At 50.5% G+C, this 25,710-nt stretch overlaps 2 protein-coding genes across 3 annotated transcripts in view; both read right to left on the reverse strand.

Annotated features, from left to right (window-relative positions):
- ERCC1 (ERCC excision repair 1, endonuclease non-catalytic subunit) overlaps positions 1–25,710 on the reverse strand; it is a 192,787-nt gene that overhangs the window by 145,944 nt on the left and 21,133 nt on the right. The window lies entirely within an intron of this gene.
- Positions 1–25,710, reverse strand: part of OPA3 (outer mitochondrial membrane lipid metabolism regulator OPA3) — a 58,633-nt gene that overhangs the window by 15,452 nt on the left and 17,471 nt on the right. Inside the window, exon 2 of one of the 2 annotated variants that reach the window (XM_050772338.1) lies at positions 7,356–12,789. The exons of the other annotated variant lie outside the window; for it this stretch is intronic. Within the exon in view, the coding sequence (XP_050628295.1) occupies positions 12,392–12,789 (398 nt within the window). The 3' untranslated portion in view covers positions 7,356–12,391. Of the gene's footprint in view, positions 1–7,355; positions 12,790–25,710 lie in introns of those variants that run through there. 2 annotated transcript variants of the gene reach the window in all.

Below are 25,710 nucleotides of genomic sequence, written 5' to 3' on the forward strand. Positions count from 1 at the left end.
CTGCTTCTAGGCTATAAACCTAAACAGCATGTGACTGTACTGAAAATTGCAGGGAGTTACAACACAATGGTAAGTATTTGCATGTCTAGACACATCTAAACGTAGAAAAGGTACAGTAAAAATACGCTATTATCATTTTACGAGACCACTGTTGTATATGCGGTTTGTTGTTGACAGAAACCTCATTATGTGGTACATTACTTCACTGTTTTGGTTTTTTTTTTTTTTTTTGAGATGGAGTCTCGCTCTGTCACCAGGCTGGAGTGCGGTGGCACGATCCCGGCTCACTGCAACCTCCACCTCCCTGGTTCAAGCGATTCTCCTGCCCCAGCCCCCCAAGTAGCTGGGATTACAGGCACGTGCCACCAAGCCCAGCTAATTTCAGTATTTTTAGTAGACAGGTTTCACCATGTTGGCCAGGATGGTCTCGATCTCCTGACCTCGCAATCCACCCACCTTGGCTTCCCAAAGTGCTGGGATTACAGGTGTGAGCCACCGTGCCCGGCCCATGACTTCACTGTTTTATTTTGTTTGTTTATTTATTTATTTATTTTTGAGATAGGGTCTCACTCTGTTGCCCAGGCTGGAGTGCAGTGGCACAATCTCAGTTCACTTCAAGCTGCAACTCTCCGGCTCGAGCAGCCATCCCACCTCAGCCTCCTGAGTATCTGGGACTAGAGGAGCAAGCTACCACGTGTGACTAACTTTTGTATTTTTGTAGAGATAGCATCTCTGTATATTGCCCAGGGGCTGGTCTCAAACTCCTGGGCTCAAGCGATCCTCCAGCTTTGGCCTCCCTAAGTGCTGGGATTACAAGCATGAGCTAGCATGACTGGCCTATTTTTATTTTTATTTTTAATTTTTTTTTTTTTTGAGACAGAGTCTCACTCTGTTGCCCAGGCTTGAGTGCAGTCATGTGATCTTGGCTCACTGCAACCTCCAACTCCTGGGTTTAAGTGATTCTCCTGCCTCAGCCCCCTGAGTACCTGGGATTACAGGCACACACCACCACGCCTAAGTTTTGTATTTTTAGCAGAGATGGAGTTTCACCATGTTGGTCAGGCCAGTCTCGAACTCCTGACCTCAAGTGATCTGCCACCTTGGCCTCCCAAAGTACTGGGATTACAGGCGTGAGCCACTGTGCCCAGCTGTATTTTAATTTTTATGATTTATTTGTATTTGTAGAGGAGGAGTCTTGCTATGTTGCCCAGGCTGTTCTCCAACTCCTGAGCTCAAGCAATCCTCCTGCCTGAGCCTCCCAAAGTGCTGGGATTACACGTGTGAGCACTGCAACTGGCCAACGTTACTGTTTTAAGAGCAAGAAGTAAACTCCATTCACTCAGTATCATTACACATCTTGGGTCTCTGTTACAGAATCGGCATCTCTAACTATAAACCTGTCAAGGTTCCTGCTGGTTTTCTTAGCCAGTGAGCTACCTGATATCCTTCCAGTAAGTTCTTTTTCTGCTTCAGTTAGCCCAGGAAGGTTCCTGTTGCTGGCAACGCAGAGTCATTTTGCAACTGTTTACTCTGTGCTAAGCAGCTTCCTAAGTGTTTTGCATGTATTGATTGATTCACTTTCATAATAACCTTACAAAGGAAGTTCTGTTATCAGGCACAAGATACCCAGTGACTGGCCCAAGCTCACCCTACTGAGGCAGAGCTAGGGACTGACTCCAGGCATTTTGGGATCAGAGCCCATGCCCTTCCCATGATGCTTCACTGCTCTCGAGACAAACAATCTAAGCCTAAAAAGACTGCACGCTACATGCACGTTCATAGCAGCCCCATTCATAGCCACCACATGGCGGAGACAACCCCAACAACGTTCAACAGAGGTATGAAGAAACAAACTGTGCTCTAGCCTTACAATGGATTATTATTCAGCCATAAAAAGGGATGATGGGGGCCGGGCGCGGTGGCTCACGCCTATAATCCCAGCACTTTGGGAGGGCAAGGCAGGAGGATCACCTGAGGTCGGGAGTTCGACAGCAGCCTGACCGACATGATGAAACACTGTCTCCACTAAAAATACAAACTTTGGCCAGGTGCAGTGGCTCACACCTGTAATCCCAGCACTTTGGGAGGCCAAGGCAGGCCGATCACCTGAGGTCAGGAGTTCGAGACCAGCTTGACCAACATGGAGAAACCCCATCTCTACCAAAAATACAAAATTAGCTGGGCGTGGTGGTGCATGCCTGTAATCCCAGCTACTCAGGAGGCTGAGGCAGAAGAATCGCTTGAACCTGGGAGGTGGAGGTTGCAGTGAGCTGAGATCATGCCATTGCACTCCAGCCTGGGCAACAAGAGCAAAACTCTGTCTCAAAATAAATAAATAAATAAATAAAAATAGGAAATTAACCGGGCATGGTGGCACATGCCTGTAATCCCAGCTACTTGCGAGGCCGAGGCAGGAGAATTGCTTGAACCCGGGAGGCGGAGGTTGTGGTGAGCCGAGATGGCACCACTGCACTCCAGCCTGGGTGACAGAGGGAGACTCCATCTCAAAAATAAATAAATAAATAAATAAATAAAGGAAATCAAGACAAGGCAGGATGGGAGTCTACTTCAAAACAGAGAAAAAAGGGGCTGGTTGTGGTGGCTCACACCTGTAATCCTAGCACTTTGGGAGCTGAGACAAGTGGATGGCATGAGCCCAGGAGTTCATGATCAGCCTGGGCAACATAAAGAGATACCCATCTCTACAAAAAATTAAGAAATTAGCTGAGTGTGGCTGTGGCACACCTATAGTCCCAACTACTCTGGAGGATGACATGGGAGGACTGCTTGAGCCTGGGAGGCTGAGGCTGCAGCGAGCTGTGATTATACCACCGCACTCTAGCCTGGGTGACACAGCAAGACCCTCTCCAAAACACAACAAACAAACAAACAAAAAACAAAAGCAAAAAAACAAGCAAAAACAAAACAAAACAAAAAACAGAGGCTGAGCACAGTGGCTCACACGTGTAATCCCAGCTTAAAAGTCTCTTCCCAGAGTAAAATTTAGTCTTTACGCTGGCCCAATGCAGCCCACGTTATACAGGTTTGTATAACACATACATCATATGTACATGCTTTTCTTTCTTTCTTTTTTTTTTTTTTTGAGACGGAGTCTCACTCTGTCACCCAGGCTGGAGTGCAGTGGTGCGATCTTGGCTCACTGCAACCTCTGCCTCCCGGGTTCAAGCGATTCTCCTGCCTCGGCCTCCCAAGTAGCTGGGACTACAGGCGCCGCCACCACACCCGGATAACTTTTTTGTATTTTTAGTAGAGACGGGGTTTCACCATGTTGCCCAGGCTGGTCTCGAATTCCTGAGATTAGGCAATCTTCCCACCTAGGCCTCCCTAAGTGCTGGGATTACAGGTGTGACAGGCCATGCTTTTCTTTAAGAAACAGATCGAGACCATCCTGGCTAACACAATGAAACCCCGTCTCCACTAAAAATACAAAAAAATTAGCCGGGCGTGGTGGCGGCGCCTGTAGTCCCAGCTACTCGGGAGGCTGAGGCAGGAGAATGGCGGGAACCCGGGAGGCGGAGCTTGCAGTGAGCCGAGATCGCGCCACTGCACTCCAGCCTGGGCGACAGAGCGAGACTCCGCCTCAAAAAAAAAAAAAAAAAAAAAAAAAAAAAAAGAAACAAAATAAAGGAGAATAAAAAGTAACAAAGTTGGCCTGGCCTGGCGGCTCACGCCTGTAATCCCAGCACTTTGGGAGGCCGAGGTGGGTGGATCACGAGGTCAGGAGATTGAGAACATCCTGGCTAACACAGTGAAACCCCGTCTCTACTGAAAATACAAAAATTAGCCAGGCATGGTGGCGGGCGCCTGTAGTTTCAGCTACTCGGGAGACTGAGGCAGGAGAATGGTGTGAACCCGGGAGGCGGAGCTTGCAGTGAGCTGAGATTGTGCCACTGCATTCCAGCCTGGGCAACAGAGCGAGACTCTGTCTCAAAAAAAAAAGTTAACAGTTGCCCATCACACATAAGAGCAATTATTATTCAGAGAAACTTATTCTAACAAGACATATAACATATAATGTATGATATTAACATATCATCAATGTGTTATAGAACACACATAATGGGTTTCATACATTTATAATATATGTTAAGTATATACAATGCACATATATCTGTAGTTATTCTTCATGAAATAGAATATAATAAAATAGGAAATATTAAACCGAACTGCAGGCCGGGCGCGGTGGCTCAAGCCTGTAATCCCAGCACTTTGGGAGGCCGAGACGGGCGGATCACGAGGTCAGGAGATCGAGACTATCCTGGCTAACACGGTGAAACCCCGTCTTTACTAAAAAATACAAAAAAAAAACTAGCCGGGCGAGGTGGCGGGCGCCTGTAGTCCCAGCTACTCGGGAGGCTGAGGCAGGAGAATGGCGTAAACCCGGGAGGCGGAGCTTGCAGTGAGCTGAGATCCGGCCACTGCACTCCAGCCTGGGCCACAGAGCAAGACTCTGTCTCAAAAAAAAAAAAAAAAAAAAAAAAAAAAAAAAAAAAACCGAACTGCAAATATTAAGGGTAATTATTTAATGAAACTTTCATTCCAATGATATGTACATAAGCATATACACTACATATAATATACGATTTATGTTACACATGACATAAAATACATATTTTATATTCCATTGTATGTCACATAATACATGAATTGTACACTTTTAAAATACATAGAATTGTAAATTATTGTATAAATATGCACACGATGGATTATACAAACTCTGCTTTTTTTTTTTGAGACAGGGTCTCACTTTGTCCCCCAGGCTGGAGGGCTGGGGCGTGATCTCAGTTCACTGCAGCCTCAACTACCTGGGTTCAAGCGATCCTCCTGCCTCAGCTCCCCAAGTAGCTGGGACTACAGGTGTGTGCCACCATGCTGGGCTAATTTTTTTTGTTTTTGTTTTTTTGAGACCAAGTCTCGCTCTGGCACCTGGGCTGGAGTGCAGTGGTGCAATCTTGGCTCACTGCAACGTCCAACTCCCCGGCTCAAGCAATTCTCCTATGTCAGCCTCCCAAGTAGCTGGGATTACAGACGTGCACCACCACACCCGGCTAATGTTTGTATTCCTATTAGAGACGGGGTTTCACCATGTTGTCCAGGCTGGTCTCAAACTCCTGACTTCAAGTGACCCTCCCACCTCAGTCTTCCAAAATACTGAGATTACAGGCATGAGCCACCGCACCTGGCCTAAAACTCTGCTTCTTATTGTGGCACATGGCTGTAGATTGAGGTGGAGGTTCTGAAATCTGCGCGCAGTGGGGGTTACTGCTGAGCGCTGGGGATATTTCCTGTGGGGAAGGAGGGAGGGAGGGAGGACTCCGCAGAGGGGGAAGCTGAAGCCAGATGCGGTGGAAGCAGAGGCCTGAGTGATCCTGTGGGGGCTCCAGAGCTGGGATGACCTCCACAGTTGTGCCAATCAAGGCAAGGGGCAGCCTTTGCTTGCCTGGACCCCTCGCCCAGCCTCTCCCCTCGCTTACTCTATTCCAGGGGAGGGTAAACTTTTTCTGTAAAGGGCCAGAGAGTACAAGGGCCCTAGGATCTCTGTGCAAATACTCAGCTCTGTCACTGTACTGCAAAAGCAACCGCGGAAAACATGGAAACGAATGAGCGCCTGGGTTCTTTATTTACAAAGACAGGTAGCAAGGGCCCCCTTGATTTGGCCTGAAGGCCTTGGTGGTCAGTGAGCCACTGCTCTATTCTGACAGCCAGAACCTCTTGCTGTTCCAGGAACAGGCCAACGCCACATCTGTCCTAGGACTTTCACAGATACTCACAGCCCTCTGTCTCCTTCCATCTGAAGCGCTGCCTCCTCCCTGCCCACCTGTCCAGATCAGCAGTGCCCATGAGTCCGGAACTCCTCCCCTGCCTCTATTCCTCTCAGTCCTCATCACCCCATGCTGGATTAGATCTTTCCCTTTTTTTTTTTTTTTTGAGATGGAGTCTCATTCTTGTTGCCCAGGCTGGAGTGCAATGGTGCAATCTTGGCTCACTGCAACCTCCGCCTCCCGGGTTCAAGCGATTCTCCTGCCTCAGCCTCCTGAGTAGCTGGGATTACAGGCATGCGCCACCACGCCCTACTAATTTTGTATTTTTAGTAAAGACAGGGTTTGTCCATGTTGGTCAGGCTGGTCTCAAACTCCCGACCTCAGGTGATCGGCCTGCCTTGGCCTCCCAAAGAGCTGGGATTACAGGCATGAGCCACCATGCCCGGCCACTCTTTTCTTCTTTATTGCCGTTCTCTGGCACTAGAATGTCAGCTCCAGTGAGGGCCTCTGCTTACTCCCAACTGGTTCCCAGCTACTAGAACGGAGCCTGGCGCAGTCGATCCTCAATACACTCAGAGATGCCATGCTTCTCCTCTCTCTGTCCACACCAACTCCAGCTACAAGCCATTGCCACTGGGGACCCAAGCCCGCCACTCAGGAACACAGCGAATGGCCCAAGAGTGGCTCCGTGGGCCAACAGATCAGGTTGGGGCTTATGTAAAGCCCATTTTCTCCTGGGGTGGCTCTCAGCCATCTTTCCCCCCTCCAGGCAAGGGCATGCCCTACAGAGAAACCAACAAGGGGGACAGCACAGCCTACCAGGAGATGGGAGAGGCACAGCCCTTAGGGCACCTCCCAGGGTTTTGTGAGCTGGGATGAATGGTTTTATAGTCCTCAGTCACTCCGGAGAGGGGAGTCTGCATTCAGCCCAGCCCCTGCTTCCTAAACAACTATGGGGTGGGGCAGGGAACACTGGAAAATAAATGTATGTGTGAGCATCTGTAAGTAAGACTGCGTGAGGGCAGGGCTGGGGCTGCCTCTGTCACCGCTGTGACCCCAGCACGGGGTGGGGCAGAGAGTGGGTAACTCAGTGAGTTTTTTTTTTTTACGGGAGATGCTCCACCAAGGACACTGGGTCCATGCCCAGGTGCAGCACCACCTCAGTGAGTTTTTCGAGTGAAAGAATAAAGGATATTTTTTCCTAAGGTTGACATGGACTTTATTTATTTATTTATTTATTTAGAGATGGAGTCTCGCTCTGTCGCCCAGGCTGGAGTACAGTGGCATGATCTCGGCTCACTGCAACCTTGGCCTCCCGGGTTCAAGTGATTCTCCTGCCTCAGCCTCCTGAGTAGCTGGGACTACAGGTGCACGCCACCATGCCTGGCTAATTTTTGGATTTTTAGTAGAGACGAGGTTTCACCATGTTGGTCAAGCTGGTCTTGAACTCCTGACCTCAGGTGATCCACCCGCCTTGGCCTCCCAAAGTGTTGGGATTACAGGCGTGAGCCACCGCGCCCAGCCCCAAGGACTTTTTAAATATGAAAAAAGAATGCATCAACTTGAAGACAATCAGCTTCATTTACAAATTTATTCTAACCCCTCTCCCCACATTGCAAGGTATACACAATTTTAGCTAGTAGAACACACGAGCAGTGAACCATCCTCTGGCCTCCTGCATTTTGAGAGGACATTCTTTCCATTTCCACACACCCCGGCCACCCCTGGCACCGCAGTGGGGGAAGTAGATGGCCCTGCTGCCCATGAGGACTGGCCACCTGTCAGGGCAGGGCAGGACTGAGTACGAAGTCTCTGAGATGTGAGAGCAGCACTCCATCTGGGTCAGGATGGCGCTGGGGTCAGGAATTGGAGCTCCTGCCTGTCTTCACATTCCCACCTCTGTCTTTTTGTGTGTGTGTGTGTGTGTGTGTGTGTGTGGGACAGAGTCTCACTCTGTCACCCAGGCTAGAGTGCAGTGGCATGATCTCAGCTCACTGCAACCTCTGCCTCCTGGGTTCAAGCAATTCTCGTGCCTCAGCCTCCCGAGTAGCTGGGATTCAGGAATGTGCCACGATGCTCGGCTAATTTTTGTAGTTTTAGTATGGACGGGGTTTCGCCATATTGGCCAGACTGGTCTCGATCTCCTAACATCATGTGATTCGTCCACCTCGGCCTCTCAAAGTGCTGGGATGAGAGGCGTGAGCCACCATGCGCGGCCTGGGTCACTCCCAGTTTTAAACATAGCCCCACTCAGGACCCACTCGATCAGTTCCCTCTGCTCCAAGTTCTCCCCCTCTTCCAGAAGGAACTGAAATGTTGTTTCAGGCCAGGCACAGTGGCTCACACCTGTAATCCCAGCACTTTGGGAGGCCGAGGCGGGTGGATTACCTGAGGTGAGGAGTTCAAGACCGGCCTGGGCAACCTGGTGAAACCCCATCTCCACTAAAATACAAAAATTAGCCAGGCGTGGGTGGTGGGCGCATGTAATCCCAGCTACTCCAGAGGCTGAGGCAGGAGAACTGGTTGAGCCTGGCAGGTGGAAGCTGCAGTGAGCCGAGATCGCAGCACTGCGCTCCAGCCTGGGTGACAGAGCTAGACTCTGTCTCCAAAAAAAAGAAAAGAATAGAAAAGAACAGAAAAGAAAAGAAAAGCTGTTTCAGAACCTGTTTCCTGGCTTTCTATTTGGGCAGATCTTGGTCCGGGCCATATTTACCTCCTTAGAGAAGGGAGGTGAGGACGGAAGTGGGGGAAAGCCCGGCCCTCCCACTTTCACCTGCAGCTTCCCGAGAGCGGGCCCAGGTGGAATGGTCGCCCGTGTACACAATGCTATGATCTCAGGTGTGATCCGGGGCTGCTCTGAGAGGGGATAGAGAGGGTCTCCCATTGTCAACGCCACCTCTGGGACGGGCTGGGCCTCTGTGTAGAGATTGCCACCCCCCCAGCATCTGCTCAGCCATCGCCTCTCCCTCCTCACTCTGCAGTCAGGGTAATACAAGCCCCTCACTCTGCCCCTACTACTTCACCGCCCTGGGCAGTCAGCCCCTCATTGGCTGTGGCATCTCTGGCAAGTCCCTTTGCTTACCCTTGGCCTTAGTTTCCCCACCTCATAGGGTGACTCTTGGGCCTCTCCCCATCAGAACCCTTCCCATCAGAGCTTATGTTAATAAGCTCTGTGCCCATTGTGGAGATCCACATGATGGTTCTCAGATACAGCCTCAGGATGCCTCCATCACCTTGCGGCTCCTCTAATTAGCAGACAGCTACAGTCGGAAGGGCAGACTGCAGGCTAGTGGGACCCACCCGCCCCGTGCTTCAGTGGCAGATCCGGGAAGAGAAACCCAGTAGCAAAGGGGGGTTCCTAGACTGTTCCTCTCAGCTAGCGGGAAGGCTAAATGGCCCGCAGGGTTGGTGGGAGTCCCAGGGTACTTTTTTTCTAAGAAAAGGTCTCGCTCTCTCATCCAGGCTGGAGTAAAGTGGCAGGATCACAGCTCACTGCAGCCTCAACCTCCAGGGCTCGCATGATCCTCCTGCCTCAGCCTCCCAAGTAGCTGGGACTACAGGCATGCACCACTGCATCTGGCTAATATTTTTATTTTATTTTTGTAGAGATGGGTTCTTACCGTGTTGCCCAGGCTGGTCTTCAGCTCCTGGGCTCAAAGAGTTCCCTCCTGCCTTGGTCTCCCAAAGTGCTGAGATTACAGGTGTGAGCCACTGCACCTGGACGCCAGCATACTCTTGGGGTGAGGAGGAGTATGGGCTGAATGGCTTGAATGGTGGGCCCCCAACAGACATGTCCACATACTAACCCCCAGGACCTGTACTTATGACAGTTTATTTGAAAAAGTGTTTTTTTAGATGTAATTAAGGGTCTTGAGGTGGGATCACTCTGAACTCAAGATGGGCCCTAAGGCCGGGCGCGGTGGCTCAAGCCTGTAATCCCAGCACTTTGGGAGGCCGAGCCGGGCGGATCACGAGATCATGAGATCGAGACCATCCTGGCTAACACTGTGAAACCCCGTCTCTACTAAAAAAATACAAAAAACTAGTCGGGCGTGGTGGCGGGCGCCTGTAGTCCCAGCTACTCGGAGGCTGAGGCGGGAGAATGGCGTGAACCCGGGAGGCGGAGCTTGCAGTGAGCCGAGATCGCGCCACTGCACTCTAGCCTGGGCGACAGAGCAAGACTCTGTCTCAAAAAAAAAAAAAAAAAAAAAAAAAGGTGGGCCCTAAATACAATGACAGGTGTTCTGGTGAGTGACAAAAAAGAAGAGGGAAAAGGCCATGTGAAGCTGGAGGCCGAGCCAAGGAAGGCCTGGAATCATCAGGAGCTGGAAGAGGGAGCGTGTCCCTGTCAGCACCTTGGTTTCAGACTTCTGGACTCCAGAACTGTGTGAATTAAATTCCTGTTAGACTGAAGCCATCAAGTTCACCACCCACTGGTGACCTGTTATGGCAGCCCCAGGAAATTAATCAAGGAGTTAAGGCCAACTGGTGGCCTAATTGGTAGGATGGGGGTGGGACTGGGGGCTATGGAGGCAGGAGGGTACCGCTACATGAAGATGGGCTGTCGGGTCAGTCCAGAGCTCCGAGGAAAGAAAGCAAGAACACACAGATTAGGAGACGCGGATGGAAGATGAAGGATGTGACAACTGAATTCATGGGCTTGGATTCGATTGGGAACCTGAAAAATGCTGAGCAAGGTGGGGAAGGCAAGAAAGGACATGCCACACAGTACAAGCTCCAGGGACTCTGAGGACAGGAAAATAGGGGGCTGAGGCAGAAGGACAGGCTGGATTAGCCCTAGTTAGGATCAAATTTCCCACCATGGAAAGAGGGTTGGAGGACATTCACAGAAAAGATCCTGTAGCGCCATTCTAGTGGGTCGTGCCACAGACTCAAGGATGAGAGTGTTCTGTTGGAATAGTTCACTTGGGGCCTCAAGGGAAGGTACAATGATTCCACGGATTGACTGCAGGCCAGGACCTTTTGTGTTTGTTTGTTTGTTCTGAGACAGAGTTTCGCTCTTGTTGCCCAGGCTGGAGTGCAATGGCACGATCTCGGCTCACCGCAACCTCCGCCTCCTAGGTTCAAGCGATTCTTCTGCCTCAGCCTCCCGAGTAACCGAGATAACAGGCATGCGCCACCACGCCTGGCTAATTTCGTATTTTTTAGTAGAGACGGAGTTTGTCATGTTGGTCAGGCTGGTCTCGAACTCCTGACCTCAGGTGATCCACCCATCTCGGCCTCCCAAAATGCTGGGATTACAGGCGTGAGCTACCGCGCCCAGCCAGGTTTTTTTTTTTTTTTTTTTTTTTTTTTAAAGATGGAGTTTTGCTTGTTGCCTGGGCTGGAGTGCAATTGTGCAATCTCGGCTCCCTACAACCTCTGCCTCCCGGGTTCAAGCAATTCTCCTGTCTCAGCCTTCCAAGTAGCCGGGATTACAGATACATGCCACCATGCCCGGCTAATTTTTGTATTTTTAGTAGAGACGGGGTTTCATCATATTGGTCAGGCTGGTCTCAAACTCCCAACATCAAGTGACCCGCCCACCTCGGACTTCCAAACTGCTGGGATTACAGGCGTGAGCCACCGTGCCCGGCCAGGATTTTTTTTTTTTTTTTTTGAGACACGGTCTTACTCTGTCACCGAGGCTGGAATACAGTGGTACAATCTCGGCTCACTGCAACCTCCACCTTCCAAGTTCAAGCAATTCTCCTGTCTCAGCCTCCCAAGTAGCTGGGATTACAGGCACCCACCACCACGCCTAGTTAACTTTTGGTTTTGAGATGGTGTCTTGCTCTGTCGCCCAGGCTAGAGTGTAATGGTACCATCTTGGCTCACTGCAATCTCCACCTCGTGGGTTCAAGCAATTCTCCTGCCTCAGCCTCCCGAGTAGCTGGTATTACAAGCGCACCCTATCACACCCAGCTAATTTTTGTATTTTTAGTAGAGATGGGGTTTCACCATGTTGGCCAGGCTGGTCTGGAACTCCTGACCTCAAGTGATCTGGCCGCCTCAGCCTCCCCAGGTGCTGGGATTACAGGTATGAGCCATGGCTCCCAGCCGCACCTTTGTTTTTTCTCCTAAAGACAGCAGTGATGCTCAGCTAGAGCTGACCTTAGAAGGTGAGGGGGAGAAAAGACCACTGCAACACACTGCATTTCCTTACAGAGGTCTGTACCCATTGACAAAGAGAAGAGGGTGTTCCAGTGTAACAGATGAGTGTCCCGGTAAAGGTTAACACTGATCAGGTAAACCGGGGTGGGGTGGGGGGGAGCGGTAACAATAACACATTGATTCAGCTCAAGACCAGGTTCCGTTTTTTCATTTGCCAGAGTGCCCGCGGTGTCCTGCTGGCTGGGACTTTGCAGGTCGTCCTGGTTTGGAGTCGGGGCTAGGGGGTGAAGGATGATGGAGAGGGCTATGTTGCAACACTTCACCTGCTGGTCCCAGTGGCAGGTAACTGCTGCTCTTATCAGCAGGGGTAACCAAATGCCAAGTTGCACCAAGATCCTGGTGGTTTCCACTGGGCCAGCACAGGCAGGGGTGGTGTGGGAAGAAGGCCACGTTAGGTACATAGGCCATGTCCAAATTCAGGGTTCAGCAAGCTCCTATTTCTTGGACGCAGACACTGCCTGAGACGCGGACCGGCCGGGGTTGCAGAGCTGGGCGCGCACCTCTTGCAGCTCTGTGCGCAGTTCCTCCAGGGCGCCCTGTGGCGGCGCCGCCTGCACCTGCGCCTGCAGCGCTTCCAGCGCCAGCGCCAGGTGGCCCACCTCGTCCCGCAGCGCGTTCCAGGCGGCGCGCTGCTCTTCCTCCTTGTGGCGCTGCTGCGCCTGGTGGCGCCAGTACTCCAGCACCAGGCAGCCGCCGCCCACGATGAAGATGGTGGCTTCGCCCAGCAGCTCCGCGCCCAGCTCGGCTGCCGCCTCCTCGTTCAGCGGCTTGATGACCGTGCCTCGGAAGCCCATGATGCGCATCTTGGTCCGCATCTCCACCCAGTGGTACACTGCGGGGGAAGAGAGGGGTCAGGCTGCGCTCTGGGAGCCCCCTGCAAGCCCCACCCCTGTCACCCAGGGAATGCAGTCACCTAGCCTGGGTAACCCAGGGGTCTTTTAAAAGACCAGAATATTCTAGCGAGCAGCCAGGGATGAGAAACACTGCCCCAGAAGGGAGGTCCTCAGACTTGAGGGGCCACGCCCCAAGAGGGACACCAGGGACTTCCACAGCGCAAAGTTCATGGACAGTGTAAAGGTCCAGTTGCCAGATGCTTAGCTCCCTGTGTTCCTCCCTTAAGCCACCGCCAGCCAGGCTGTCCTGCCCTGGCACTGTCGCCCCACCCACTTCCCAGGAGAAAGACCAGCCCCCTTTCTTGCCTTATTTTCCCAAAGTGCAAAGTTGGGGCTGCAGGTGGGTGGGGGGGATGGGGTCTCCTGGCTCCAAAGGGCAGCTTAAGGTGGCAATCGATGCTAAGTGCCTCTGAACACTTAGATACACTTGTAATAATCAATCAATTTTGCAAGTTTGATGGCTCCAATCCTAGAATTTCATCAGCCCTGAAGGTGCAGCTAAGAGCTGCAGCTCTTCACAGTGAGGTTTTGGACACATACCTTGGTGGGAGCTCAAGAGGTGAGTGGTGTTGCTGGAACAAAAACTCCTTCCTTGCCTAGCTGCTTCTTTATGAAGGAAGATTCTCAGCACTTGAGTCTTTAAAACCAGTGCAGAACTGATGCTGCACCCTGACTCACTCCTGCAACAATTAATATTCATCCAAGGCACATGAAACCACAGAGGGAACCCTTGTCTGGTGCTTTTGCAGACTCATTTGCAACATCTTCTTTTACTTTAAAGGTTTAGTAATTATTCATGAAAATGTATAAAAGATGAACTCTTTTGTTGTTGTTGTTTTAGAGATGGAGTCTCACTCTGATGCCATGCTGGAGTGCAGTGGCACAGTCTTGGCTCACTGCAACCTCTGCCTCCCGTGTTCAAGCAATTTCCCTGCCTCAGCCTCCTGAGTAGCTGGGACTACAGGCGTGCACTACCATGCCTGGCTAATTTTTTGTATTTTCAGTACAGAAGGGGTTTCACCATGGCCAGGCTGGTCTCGATCGTCTGACCTTGTGATCCACTCGCCTTGGCCTCTCAAAGTGCTGGGATTACAGACATGAGCCACTGCTCCCAGCCAAAAAATGAACATTTTAAAGTAACTGTGCACTATTAATAATTTCAAAATTAACTCAATCCAGAAGAAAACAATTTAGCATTTAGAACCTTATGGTCACAGGAAATTAACATGTAAATTTCTGTATGTATTTTGGTTGCCGACATATAAATTAGATGGAATTCTGTGGGTATGTGGACTGTAAATACAAAAGTACACGAATGAAAAGAAACCATGTGAAATTTCTGACTGAAAAAGAAGAGCTTGTTTTTATTTTTATTATTTTCGAGACGGGGTCTTGTTTTGTCACCCAGGCTGGAGTGTAGTGGCGCAATCGTGGCTCACTGCAGCCTCGACCTTCCAGGCTCAAGTGATCCTCCCACCACCTCAGTCCCTTGAGTAGCTGGGACTACAGGTATGTCTGGCTAAATTTTTTTTTTTTTTTTTTTTCTGAGACGGAGTCTCGCTCTGTCATCCAGGCTGGAGTGCAGTGGCGTGATCTCAGCTCACTGCAAGCTCTGCCTCCCGGGTTCACGCCATTTTCCTGCCTCAGCCTCCCGAGTAGTTGGTACTATAGGCGCCCGCTACCATGCCTGGATAATTTTTTTGTACTTTTTTTTTTTTTTTTTTTTTTTTTTTTTTTGAGACGGAGTCTCACGCTGTTGCCCAGGCTGGAGTGCAGTGGCGCGATCTCGGCTCACTGCAAGCTCCGCCTCCCGGGTTCCCGCCATTCTCCTGCCTCAGCCTCTTGAGTAGCTGGGACTACAGGCGCCCGCCACCGCGCCCGGCTAATTTTTTGTATTTTTAGTAGAGACGGGGTTTCACTGTGGTCTCGATCTCCTGACCTTGTGATCCGCCCGCCTCGGCCTCCCAAAGTGCTGGGATTACAGGCTTGAGCCACCGCGCCCGGCCAATTTTTTTGTACTTTTAATAGAGACGGGGTTTCACCATGTTATCCAGGATGGTCTCGATCTCCTGACCTCGTGATCCGCCCACCTCAGCCTCCCAAAGTGTTGGTTGGGATTACAGGCATGAGCCACTGCGCTCAGCCATTTTTGTATTTTTTTTAAAATAGAGATGGGGGTTATCAGTATGTTGCCCAGGCTGGTCTCGAACTCCTAGGCTCAAGCAATCTGGCTGCCTTAGCTTCCCAAAGTGCTGGGATTGCAGGTGTGAGCTACTATGCCTGAGAGAGAGAGAGATATATATATCTCCTTAAACCAGACATTGGTAGGCATCAAATCATTATTATTGTATGTAATTTGCGATAAATATGAAGGGAAGGGATGCACCAGCCGTCTGGACATGTCAATATCATAACACGCCAGAACCAGAAATTCCATCCTTCACAACTACTTAAGGTTATGAAAAAAGTTTTACTTGTCAACTTGAAAATGCACTAGAGGGCACACAATTTTTTTTTTTCTTTTTCTGAGACAGGATCTCGCTCTGTTGCCCAGGCTGGAGTGCTATGGCAATCTCGGCTCACTGCAACCTCCACCTCCCAGGTTCAAGTCATCCTCCCACCTCAGCCTCCTGAGTAGCTGGGACTACAGGCGCATGCCACCATGCCTGGCTAATTTTATTTTTTTGGGTAGAGATGGGCTCTTGCCATATTCCATCATATTTATTTATGTATTTAACAGATGGGCTCTCACTCTGTGGTCCAGGATGGAAGGCAGTGGCTCTATCACAGTTCACTGCAACCTCAAACACCTAGACTCAAGCAATCCTCCCACCTCAGCCTCTGGAGCAGCTGGAACTACAGATGCCGTACCATGCCTGGCTGTTTTCAAATTTTTTTTTTTTTTTTTTTTTTAGAGATGGGGTCTTGCTATGTTGCCAAAGCTGGTCTTGAACTCCTGGGCTCAAGCAATCATCCTGCCTCAGCCTCCCAAAGTACTGGGACGACAGGAGAGAGCCACTGTGCCCAGCCACTACACATCTTTCATCTTCAAAGGGGTGGGGCGGCAGGAAGGCGTGGGGGCCCTCTGCTGGAGCTGGAGGGAAGACCTGAGGCACGAGCCCAGGGCCCGAGCAGTCACTGTCACTGTCACTGTCACTGTCAGCTGCTGCAGTTACTGTTACAGCTGACTGTGGCTTAGGCCCTGGGCTTGTGGGTTCCTGGAATCCAGGCTGTGGAGACCCTCCCACACTGAGGTCTTAGGGTCAGGCTGACCTGGGGTCCCCCTAGGGCTCTGCCACCTGCTCTCTGGTCAATGACAGCCTGCCCCGAGCCCCCCTCTGTAACACAGGAAGGACAGCATCATCCTGACAATAACACTCGCCAGCCCTGGTGGTGGCCCAGAGCTGCGCCCGTAACTGTCACTGCCTCCTTCATGCCAGGGACACCTAGCACAGTGGCCAGAGAGCGGTGAGGGCTGAGGCCTCCTCTGGCCTTCCTAGGTGGGGTTCCCAGTGTGCAACTGCAAGTGTCTCAGTATAGACCACGCATGGGGATTTGGGCCAGCAGGTGGGTCTGGGTGTGCCAATGGGAGTGGGCACGTACCCAGGCCACAGGAAATCAAATCAAAGAGGGTGTGTGTGTGTATGCGCGCAGGCATGGGCTTTCAGGGCTCTTAGAGTGGGGGCTGACGGCATTCTCTCTCGGGTCAGCGGTCAGATGTGGGCTTCAGGAAACAAGGCCCAGGTGGGAATGAATCACAACAGGGCTGTGATTCTAGAAGTGATAGCTGTGAGGGGCCGGGACAGAGTAAGCTGGAGGACTCACCAGACTTGCGGGGGTCAACAGGTTCCAGATGTCTCCTAGACCCCTCACACTCAGCGTGTCCAAACCTGAACCCAGCTCCCGGCCCCACACCTGTCCCCCAGCTAGAGACCGGGGCCTCATCCCAGCTGTTCCCCTCCTCCCACGGCCTCTCAGCTGCGTGTCGGGTCCATTCTGCATCTTGAACATCTCTCACAGTGGATTCCCTTCTGCTGTCCTGGTCCAGGATCCATCCCAGCTCTGACCAACGTTCCCCTCCCTGACCTGAATAGGAGGAATGCAGCCTGTCTATCCACTTCCGAGTGCCTATCACAACCAGGAATAGTGGCTATCCAGTTACTTGTCTAAAATCAGTCTCCCCACTGTCCTGTAAGCCTCACAAGGGTGGGGCCCAGAGCTGTCACGGTCACTGCTGTGTCCCCAGCACTGCCCAGTGCCAAGCCAGGCACACGCATGATGCTCATTAGATCTAAGCTTAACACATAAGTGGGTCCCACCTCCAGCCTCCTTCCCATCTGCCGGCCCCAGCCTCACCCTCTGCAATTGTGCTCCACGCAGCAATCAGAAGGAACTGGTGAGAAGAAAAGAACAAACTGGCCAGGCGCGGTAGCTCAGGCCTTTAATCCCAGCACTTTGGGAGGCCGAGACAGGTGGATCATGAGGTCAGGAGTTCAAGACTAGCCTGGCCAACATGGTGAAACCCCATCTCTACTAAAAATACAAAAAATTAGCGGGGCGTGGTGGGAGGCCCCTGTAATCCCAGCTACTCGGGAGGCTGAGGCAGGAGAATCGCTGGAACCCGGGAGGCGGAGGTTGCAGTGAGCCAAGACCACGCCACTGCACTCCAGCCTGGGCAACAAGAGCAAGACTCTGTCTCAAAAAAAAAAAAAAAAAAAAATTAAAAAGAAAAAAGAAAGAAAAGAAAAAACCTACCATTCCCCGTCGCTCCCCACCCCCAATTCCCGCCGCAAATAAAAGTAACACATTGCAAGAAAACAAAGTACTCAAACTATAAAACGTAGTCAAAGTTCCCTCCTTAGAGGAACCCTCAACTACTGCCGTCGCCAGCCTGTTTTCCCCTAGCGCCATCTCCTGGACAGCCCGTAGTAGGCACACCTCACTCATTTCTGAGCTCTTCAACTGGAGGTTTGTTCAGATCTAAACCATTGTTAGCTACTCATAATCCAGCGCCACTATGAAAGGTGAGCACTCTGTCCCCACACGGCCTGCCCTTCCTCCACTCCCCCATTTCTACAGGGGATTTGTGTGCAGTTTTTATTATTCTATGTTCCGTTTTTTTTTCAGACGGAGTCTCGCTTTGTCCCCAAGGTTGAAGTGCAGGGGCATGATCTCGGCTATACGGTGCAGTGGCCATGGAAACACTCTCCAATGTGGTGTGACTAAGGCAGAGAGGAGACCCTCTTGAGTGCTGCTTCATGAGACTTCAGTGCTTTTTTTTTTTGATAGAGTTTTGCTCTTGTTGCCCAGGTTGGAGTGCAGTGGCTTGATCTTGGCTCACTGCAACCTCTGCCTCCCGGGTTCGAGTGATTCTCCTGCCTGAACCTCCCAAGTAGCTGGGATTACAGGCGCCGGCCACCCTGCCCAACTAACTTTTGTATTTTTAGTAGAGACAGGATTTCTCCATGTTGGCCAGGCTGGTCTTGAACTCCTGACCTCAAGTGATCTGCCCACCTCGGCCTCCCAAAGTACTGGGACTACAGGTGTGAGCCACCATGTCTGGCCTGACTCCAACTTCATGAGAGATCTTAACCTATAATTTTCCTTTTCTGTAATGGCTTTGTCAAGCTTTGATATCACTATTCTATTGGACCCATAAAACGAATAAGTCAGTGGTCCTACTTTCTCTATTACTTAAAAGAACTTGGACAATGGTATCCTTCCCTCTCCTTCCCCTTCCCCTTCCCATCCCCCTCCCCCTCCCCTTCCCTTCCCCCTTCCCTTCTCTTTCCTTTCCTTTCCTCTTTCTTTCTTTTTTTTTTTGAGATTGAGTCTCACCATGCTGTCCCAGGTGGACTGCAGTGGCGCAACCTCAGCTCACTGCAACCTCTACCTCCCGGGTTCAAGCGATTCTCTCACCTCAGCCTCCCATGTAGCTCGGACTACAGATGCACACCACCACACCTGGCTAATTTTTGTATTTTTTGGTTTCACCACGTTGACCAGGCTGGTCTTGAATTCGTGACCTCATGTGATCCACCTGCCTCGGCCTCCCAAAGTGCTGGGATTACAGGCGTGAGCCACCGCAGCTGGCCTCCTCTATTTCTCTTTTCCTGTCCTTTCCCAATTCTTCTTTTAGATCGCAGCTGAACTGTCCCTTCCTCCAGGAAGCCCTCCCTGAACCACAGGCTGGGTCAGACACATTCTCAAGGTTCTCAAAGCTCCCTGGGCTTAACACGAGACCAGCCTTAATAAATGGCAGCAAGAACTTTGGAGTCACACAGACCTGGACTCAAATCCTGGTTCTGTCACTTTCTGGATATGCAAGTTGAGCCTTGGTGTTTCCTCATCAAAACTAGGGGTCAAAATACTCAACTGGCAGGAATGGGAAAATGGCAATGACAGAGTAAGGGAGAAAATGCTCAGTTTGTAAATGTTAATCTAATATCCTCTTCCTGACTCCTATTAGGAATTTTATTCCTGGAAGTACGTCCTACCCACTGGTCTGAATCTACTCTTGGGTTACATAGAATCGTTTTCCGTCTCCTCCCTGAACTCTCCCTCCAGACTCACTCCCTTTCATCTGTCTTCCATAACAGAGAATCCCAACTCAGATGTCCCCTCCTCCAGGAAGCCTTCCCTGACCTCCAGACCCCTGGGCTTCTCCATCCGAGCTCTGACTGCTCTGGGTCCTTACTGCATGGTGACAAGTCTGTCTCTCCAACTGGACTGTGAGGCTGATGCAGGCAGGGCCTGAGCCTAACTCGGTCACTGCACTGTCCCCAGCCCCAGCTAGGCACAGAGCAGGCACTTAATGAAAAAGCTGATCTGTGGAGGTGCCCAGGAGGTGGTCATGGACAATGGGTATGGCTCCTTGTCTCTGGCTCCCCATCCCCCTTCTCTCTCTCCTGATGCTTTTGGTGTTATCTGTCCCCTCGAGAATGTGGCACTGTGCATCACCCCTCCTCCTGGAGATGTGTGCTTCTCTTGGCTCCAGGCCCCCTCCACCCATCTGTCTCTGATATGGACCCTTTCCTTGGCCTCAGTGGCTGGCATTTCTCAGGGTACCATTTCCCAAGCCCTCTTCTTACTCGACTGTCACATCCACTTCCCGGGGCGACTCAGAACTTCAGGACCCAAACTCCTGTGCTCAGATCTCTCTCAGCCCGGGAGCTCCAGGTCACAGGCACTTCAGATACTCTAGGTCACAACACAATGGCTGACCAGGCCCAGGGAGGAGATTTCCCAGAGAAAGGAGGGATATCTTAACCCACGGAGTCAAGTAAAGTAACATACTTGGCCACAGTTAACTATTGTTCAAGATTTTTCTGAGCATGAAACTGCAGGTGGCTGGAATGCAACCCTTTCCTCAGGAAATGTGCTACTAAGACAAAACAGCTCCCTCCATGGTGGGGGACTGGGGCTCAGGAGCTTATGGACAAATAGGACAGGCTGGACGCAGTGGCTCATGCCTGTAATCCCAGCAGTTTGGGAGGCCGAGGTGGGTGGATCACCTGAGATCAGGAGTTCGAGATCAGCCTGACCAACATGGAAAAACCCCGTCTCTACTAAAAACACAAAATTAGCTGGGCGTGGTGGCGCATGCCTGTAATCCCAGCTACTCAGGAGGCTGAGGCAGGAGAATCACTTGAACACAGGAGGCAGAGACTGCAGTGAGCCAAGATCATGCCACTGCACTCTAGCCTGGGCAGCAAGAGCAAAACTCCATCTCAAAAAAGAAAAGACAAAGTGCCTCCCCCACTATTGGGAACAAGTCTGCACACGATGGCTGCTTCCTCATAAAACGAAGGGAAGGCATTCCTCATAGGGGCCACTACTCTCCTGCAAGTGATGGTGAAGAGTCGTCATAAGGACACAGTAGTGACTGCTAGAGTCCACAGTGGCAAGAGGGCCATGATGAACATGCTGGCTACTGAGAGGCTAAATCCCGTGGAACCAGTAACCGGAACTGTTTACCAGTGAGGAGAGAGAGGTTATTTAATGTGGGAGAGGGAGAGGAAAAACATTAAATCTTTATCTTCCATACAAGGAAGTCAGCTGATAATAAAAGATGGGGAAGATAGGCCGGGTGCCATGGCTCACACCTGTAATCCCAGCACTTTGGGAGGCTGAGGTGGGTGGATCACCTGAGGTCAGGAGTTCACGACCAGCCTGACCAATAAGGTGAAACCCCATCTCTACTAAAAATACAAAAATTAGCTGGGTGTGGTGGCAGGTGCCTGTAATCCCAGCTACCCTGGAGGCTGAGGCAAGAGAATCGCTTGAACCCAGGAGACGGAGGTTGCAGTGAGCTGAGATCGCACCACTGCCCTCCAACCTGAGTGACAGGGCAAGACTCCGTCTCAAAAAAAAAAAAAAGGAAATATGATAAATACCAAAAAAATAGCCGAAAGAGTTACAGTGGCTACCTGGGGGAAGCAGAAATTGAGGTAGAAAAGGAGGTGGCTGGGTTTTCTTCTATCATAAATCATACAACTATCAGACTGTTTAGCCTAAGTACATACAGTCCCTGACTTATGATGGTTCAACTTGCAGTTTTTCAACTTTATGAGGGTGTGAAAGCAATAAGCATTCAGTAGAAACCATACTCCAGGCCCGGCGCAGTGGCTCACGCCTGTAATCCCAACACTTTGGGAGGCTGAGGTGGACAGATCACCTGAGGTCAGGAGTTTGAGATCAGCCAGGTGAAACCCTGTCTCTACTAAAAATAAAAAAATTAGCTGGGTGTGATGGCGCACGCCTGTAATCTCAGCTACTTGGGAAGCTGAGACAGGAGAATCGCTTGAACTTGGGAGGCAGAGGTTGCAGTGAGCTGCGATCACGCCACTGCCCAGCCTGGTCGACAGACTGAGACTCAGTCTCAAAAAAAAAAATTAATAAATAAATAAAAGAAATGACACCTAAATGAACATGCGTTTCTGGAGAAGATCCTGGAACAGGCAGAAAAGGACACCAGTGGAAACACTGCTGAGATAGGAATGAGGCCTGCAGGCTTTATACCAGTGTTCATTTCCTGGGTCGCCTCATTGCACTGTGGTTATGTAAAATGTTATCATCCGGAGACTCTGGGTGAAAGGTATGTGGGAACTCTCTGTACTATTATTGTAACTTTTCTCTGAGTCTAAAATTAATTCAAAGTAGAAAAAAACGAAAACAGAAACAGCCCCCAGGTGGCTCGACTGTGAGGAAATGGACCTTCTCACCCATTTGCTGGGGTAAGTGTAAATCCGTGCACACCCTGGAGTCAGTCATTCTGCTTCTGGGCATTTATGCCAGGTTCACCTATCCAGGTGCGAAAGGCCTTGCTGGGCTCCTTAATCCTGCAGCACAGTGGATGATAACAATTAAAAAGCCAAGACAGACCCTCCGACACTATAATCTCATAAATTCCAGCATTTCTGTCAGCAATGGAACTAGAGTAAGGAAGTCTGGCTTTCTGTTTTTGTTTTGAGACAGGGTTTTACTCTGTCACTCAGACTGAAGTACAGTGGCAAGATCATGGCTCACTGCAGCCTGGAATCCCAGGGATCAAGCAATCCTCCTGCCTCAGCCTCCCAAGTAGCTGGGACTACAGGCAAGAACCAGCATGCCTGGCGAATTTTTTTTTTGAGACAGAGCCTCTTGTTGCCCTGGCCGGAGTGCAGTGGCGTGATCTTGGCTCACTGCAACCTCCACCCCCCGGGTTCAAGTGATTCTCCTGCCTCAGCCTCCCGAGTAGCTGAGATTACAGGCGCACGCCACTATGCCCAGCTAATTTTTGTACTTTTAGTAGAGACGGGGTTTCACCATGTTGGACAAGCTGGTCTCAAACTCCTGACGTCATGATCTACCTGCCTTGGTCTCCCAAAGTGCTGAGATTATAGGCATGAGCTACTGTGCCTGGTCTTTTATTTTATTTTATTTTTAAATAGAGACGAGGTTTCGTCATGTTGCCCAGGCTGGTCTTGAACTCCTGAGCTCAAGCGATCCGCCTGCCTTGGGTTCCCAAAGTGCTGGGATTACCAGTGTGCGCCACTGTGCCTGGCCAAAACAGATAATTAAAACTTTTTTCAAAAAAATCAAACAAGCCACCTTGGCCCCCAGGATTCCACAGGTTAAGCCTCTACCTCTGCACCTCTGCTGCTCCCTTCTCAAGACCCAATAAAACAGCAGTCTTAGGTGGAAAGACAGCAGAAGTCACAAGAACAAAGGGAAGCTGGCTGGCGGGGAGGCGAGGGGGGTGGTAATGTGACTAGGCAGAAGGGGAGGGAATCAATGATGCAAGCCTTGAGGCGGGAGCAGATGGCTGAGAGGTAACTGAGCCAGCAGGGAGGCTGCTGAGACCTAGGCACTCATGGAAGGGGGCGGGTAGGGGGAGGAAGGGGAGAGGGGGAAAGAGCGGTGGCAAGAAGCAGAAGGAATTGGAGACTAGGACCACATGTGCCAGGTGGCTGAGGGTGGGGTGAAGCCCAGAATCCCTCCTTGACTGGGGGTGAACCAGGAGGACTTCGAGAACAGCCCAGGGGGCAAGTGCCACACTGCAAACAAGCCTGTTCCTCTGGCATGGGGCTGGTGGGCAATGTAGGCGTCGAGAGCCCACTCAGCCTTGGCCTTGAACTCCAGTGACCCTGCCAGGTGTTGCTGGGGACAAAACCACACCTGCCACTGAGGTCCAGATAGGGGCTCTGCTTAGGTGTGAGCCTGGCCATGGGGTGATGAGGATGGGAAAGATCTGGGTCAAAGACATCCTAATGGCTCCCAGACCCCTGCTCCTCTGTCTCCCTCCAAAGCCACTTAAAAATACACCAACCAGTTCTTTTTTAAGAGTTTGCATTGTTCCCTGCTGTCTTTGAAGTTCCACCTACATTTTACTTTCTCTATAAAGTTTTATCCTAATGTGACTTTTAATGCTCAATATCCTGTCATATGTCTCTGAAACAAAAATGTATCTATAAATTAAAACCAAAAATTTCATTCTTTGTGATTTTAGTTAAAACTTTTCTCTGCTGGGCACAGTGGCTCATGCCTGTAATCCCAGCACTTTGGGAGACCAAGGCGGGCGGATCATGAGGTCAAGAGATTGAGACCATCCTGGCTAACATGGTGAAACCCTGTCTCTACTAAAAATACAGAAACAAAAAATTAGCTGGGCGTGGTGACGCACACCTGTAGTCCCAGCTACTCGGGAGGCTGAGGTAGGAGAATTGCTTGAACCTGGGAGGCGGAGGTTGCAGTGAGCCGAGAGAGTGCCACTGCACTCCAGCCTGGTGACAGAGCAAGACTCTGTCTCAAAAAAAAAAAAAAAAAACAAAAAAAAACCAACCAAAAAAAAAAAAAAAAACAAAGAAAAAAAAACAAAACAGCCAGGCACCGTGGCTTACGTCTGTAATCCCACCACTTTGGGAGGCCAAGGCGGGCGGATCATGAGGTCAGGAGCTCGAGACCATTCTGGCTAACACAGTGAAATTCCATCTCTACTAAAAACACAAAAAATTAGCTGGGCGTGGTGGCGGGTGCTTGTAATCCCAGCTACTCGGGAAGCTGAGGCAGGAGAATGGCGTGAACCCGGGAGGTGGCGCTTGCAGTGAGCCCAGATGGCACCACTGCACTCCAGCCTGGGTGACAGAGTAAGACTCTGTCTTAAGAAAAAAAAGGCCGGGCGCGGTGGCTCAAGCCTGTAATCCCAGCACTTTGGGAGGCCGAGACGGGCGGATCACGAGGTCAGGAGATCGAGACCATCCTGGCTAACACAGTGAAACCCCGTCTCTACTAAAAAATACAAAAAACTAGCCGGGCGAGGTGGCGGGCGCCTGTAGTCCCAGCTACTCAGGAGGCTGAGGCAGGAGAATGGCGTAAATCCGGGAGGCGGAGCTTGCAGTGAGCCGAGATCCGGCCACTGCACTCCAGCCTGGGCGACAGAGCGAGACTCCGCCTCAAAAAAAAAAAAAAAAAGAAAAAGAAAAAAAAAAACTTTTCTCTTGGATTGCATTATCATGCAATTGCTATTAGTATACCACTGACTGAAACAGCATGCATTACATAATTTGTTTAGTGGCTGGGCGCGGTGGCTCATGCCTATAATCCCAGCACTTTGGGAGGCCAAGGCGGATGGATCACCTGAGGTCAGGAGTTCGAGACCAGCCTGGCCAACATGGTGAAACCCCGTCTCTATTACAAACACAGAAATTAACCAGGCATGGTGGCATGCCCCTGTAATCCCAGCTACTCGGGAGGCTGAGGCAGGAGAATCGTTTGAACCTGGGAGGCAGAGGTTGCAGTGAGCTGAGATCATGCCACTGCACTCCAGCCTGGGCAACAGAGTGAGACTAACTTTTGTATTTAGTCTAATTACGGCTAATTTTTGAAACTCTAGTAGAAACGGGGTTTCACCATATTGGTCAGGCTGGTTTTGAACTCCTGACCTTAGGTGATCCACCTGTCTCACCTCCCAAAGGCTGGGATTACAGCCATGAGCCACCGTGCTCGGCCACAAAAAGATTTTTAAATTAGCTATACATTGTGGTGCATGCCTGTGTCCCCAGCTACTCGGAAGACTGAGATAGGAGGATTACTTGAGCCCCCAGGTTCAAGGCTGCAGTGAACCATGATCCTGCCACTCTACTCCAGCCTGGGTGACAGAGTGACACGTGGTCTTAAACAAATCAATCAATCAATCAAATCTGACAAATACATACAAGAAAATAAAATTATAGAATATGTCACTGATGACCACAGATGAAATCTTTAGGAAAATATTAGCAAACAAATGCCAGCAACATATAAAAAAGATAATACAGCATAATCAAGTGGGGTTTCTGCAGGAATATAAGATTGGTTTAATATTCTTTTTTTTAATTATT

Source organism: Macaca thibetana, chromosome 19 (assembly GCF_024542745.1).
Source record: "Macaca thibetana thibetana isolate TM-01 chromosome 19, ASM2454274v1, whole genome shotgun sequence".
Taxonomy (NCBI): domain Eukaryota; kingdom Metazoa; phylum Chordata; class Mammalia; order Primates; family Cercopithecidae; genus Macaca; species Macaca thibetana.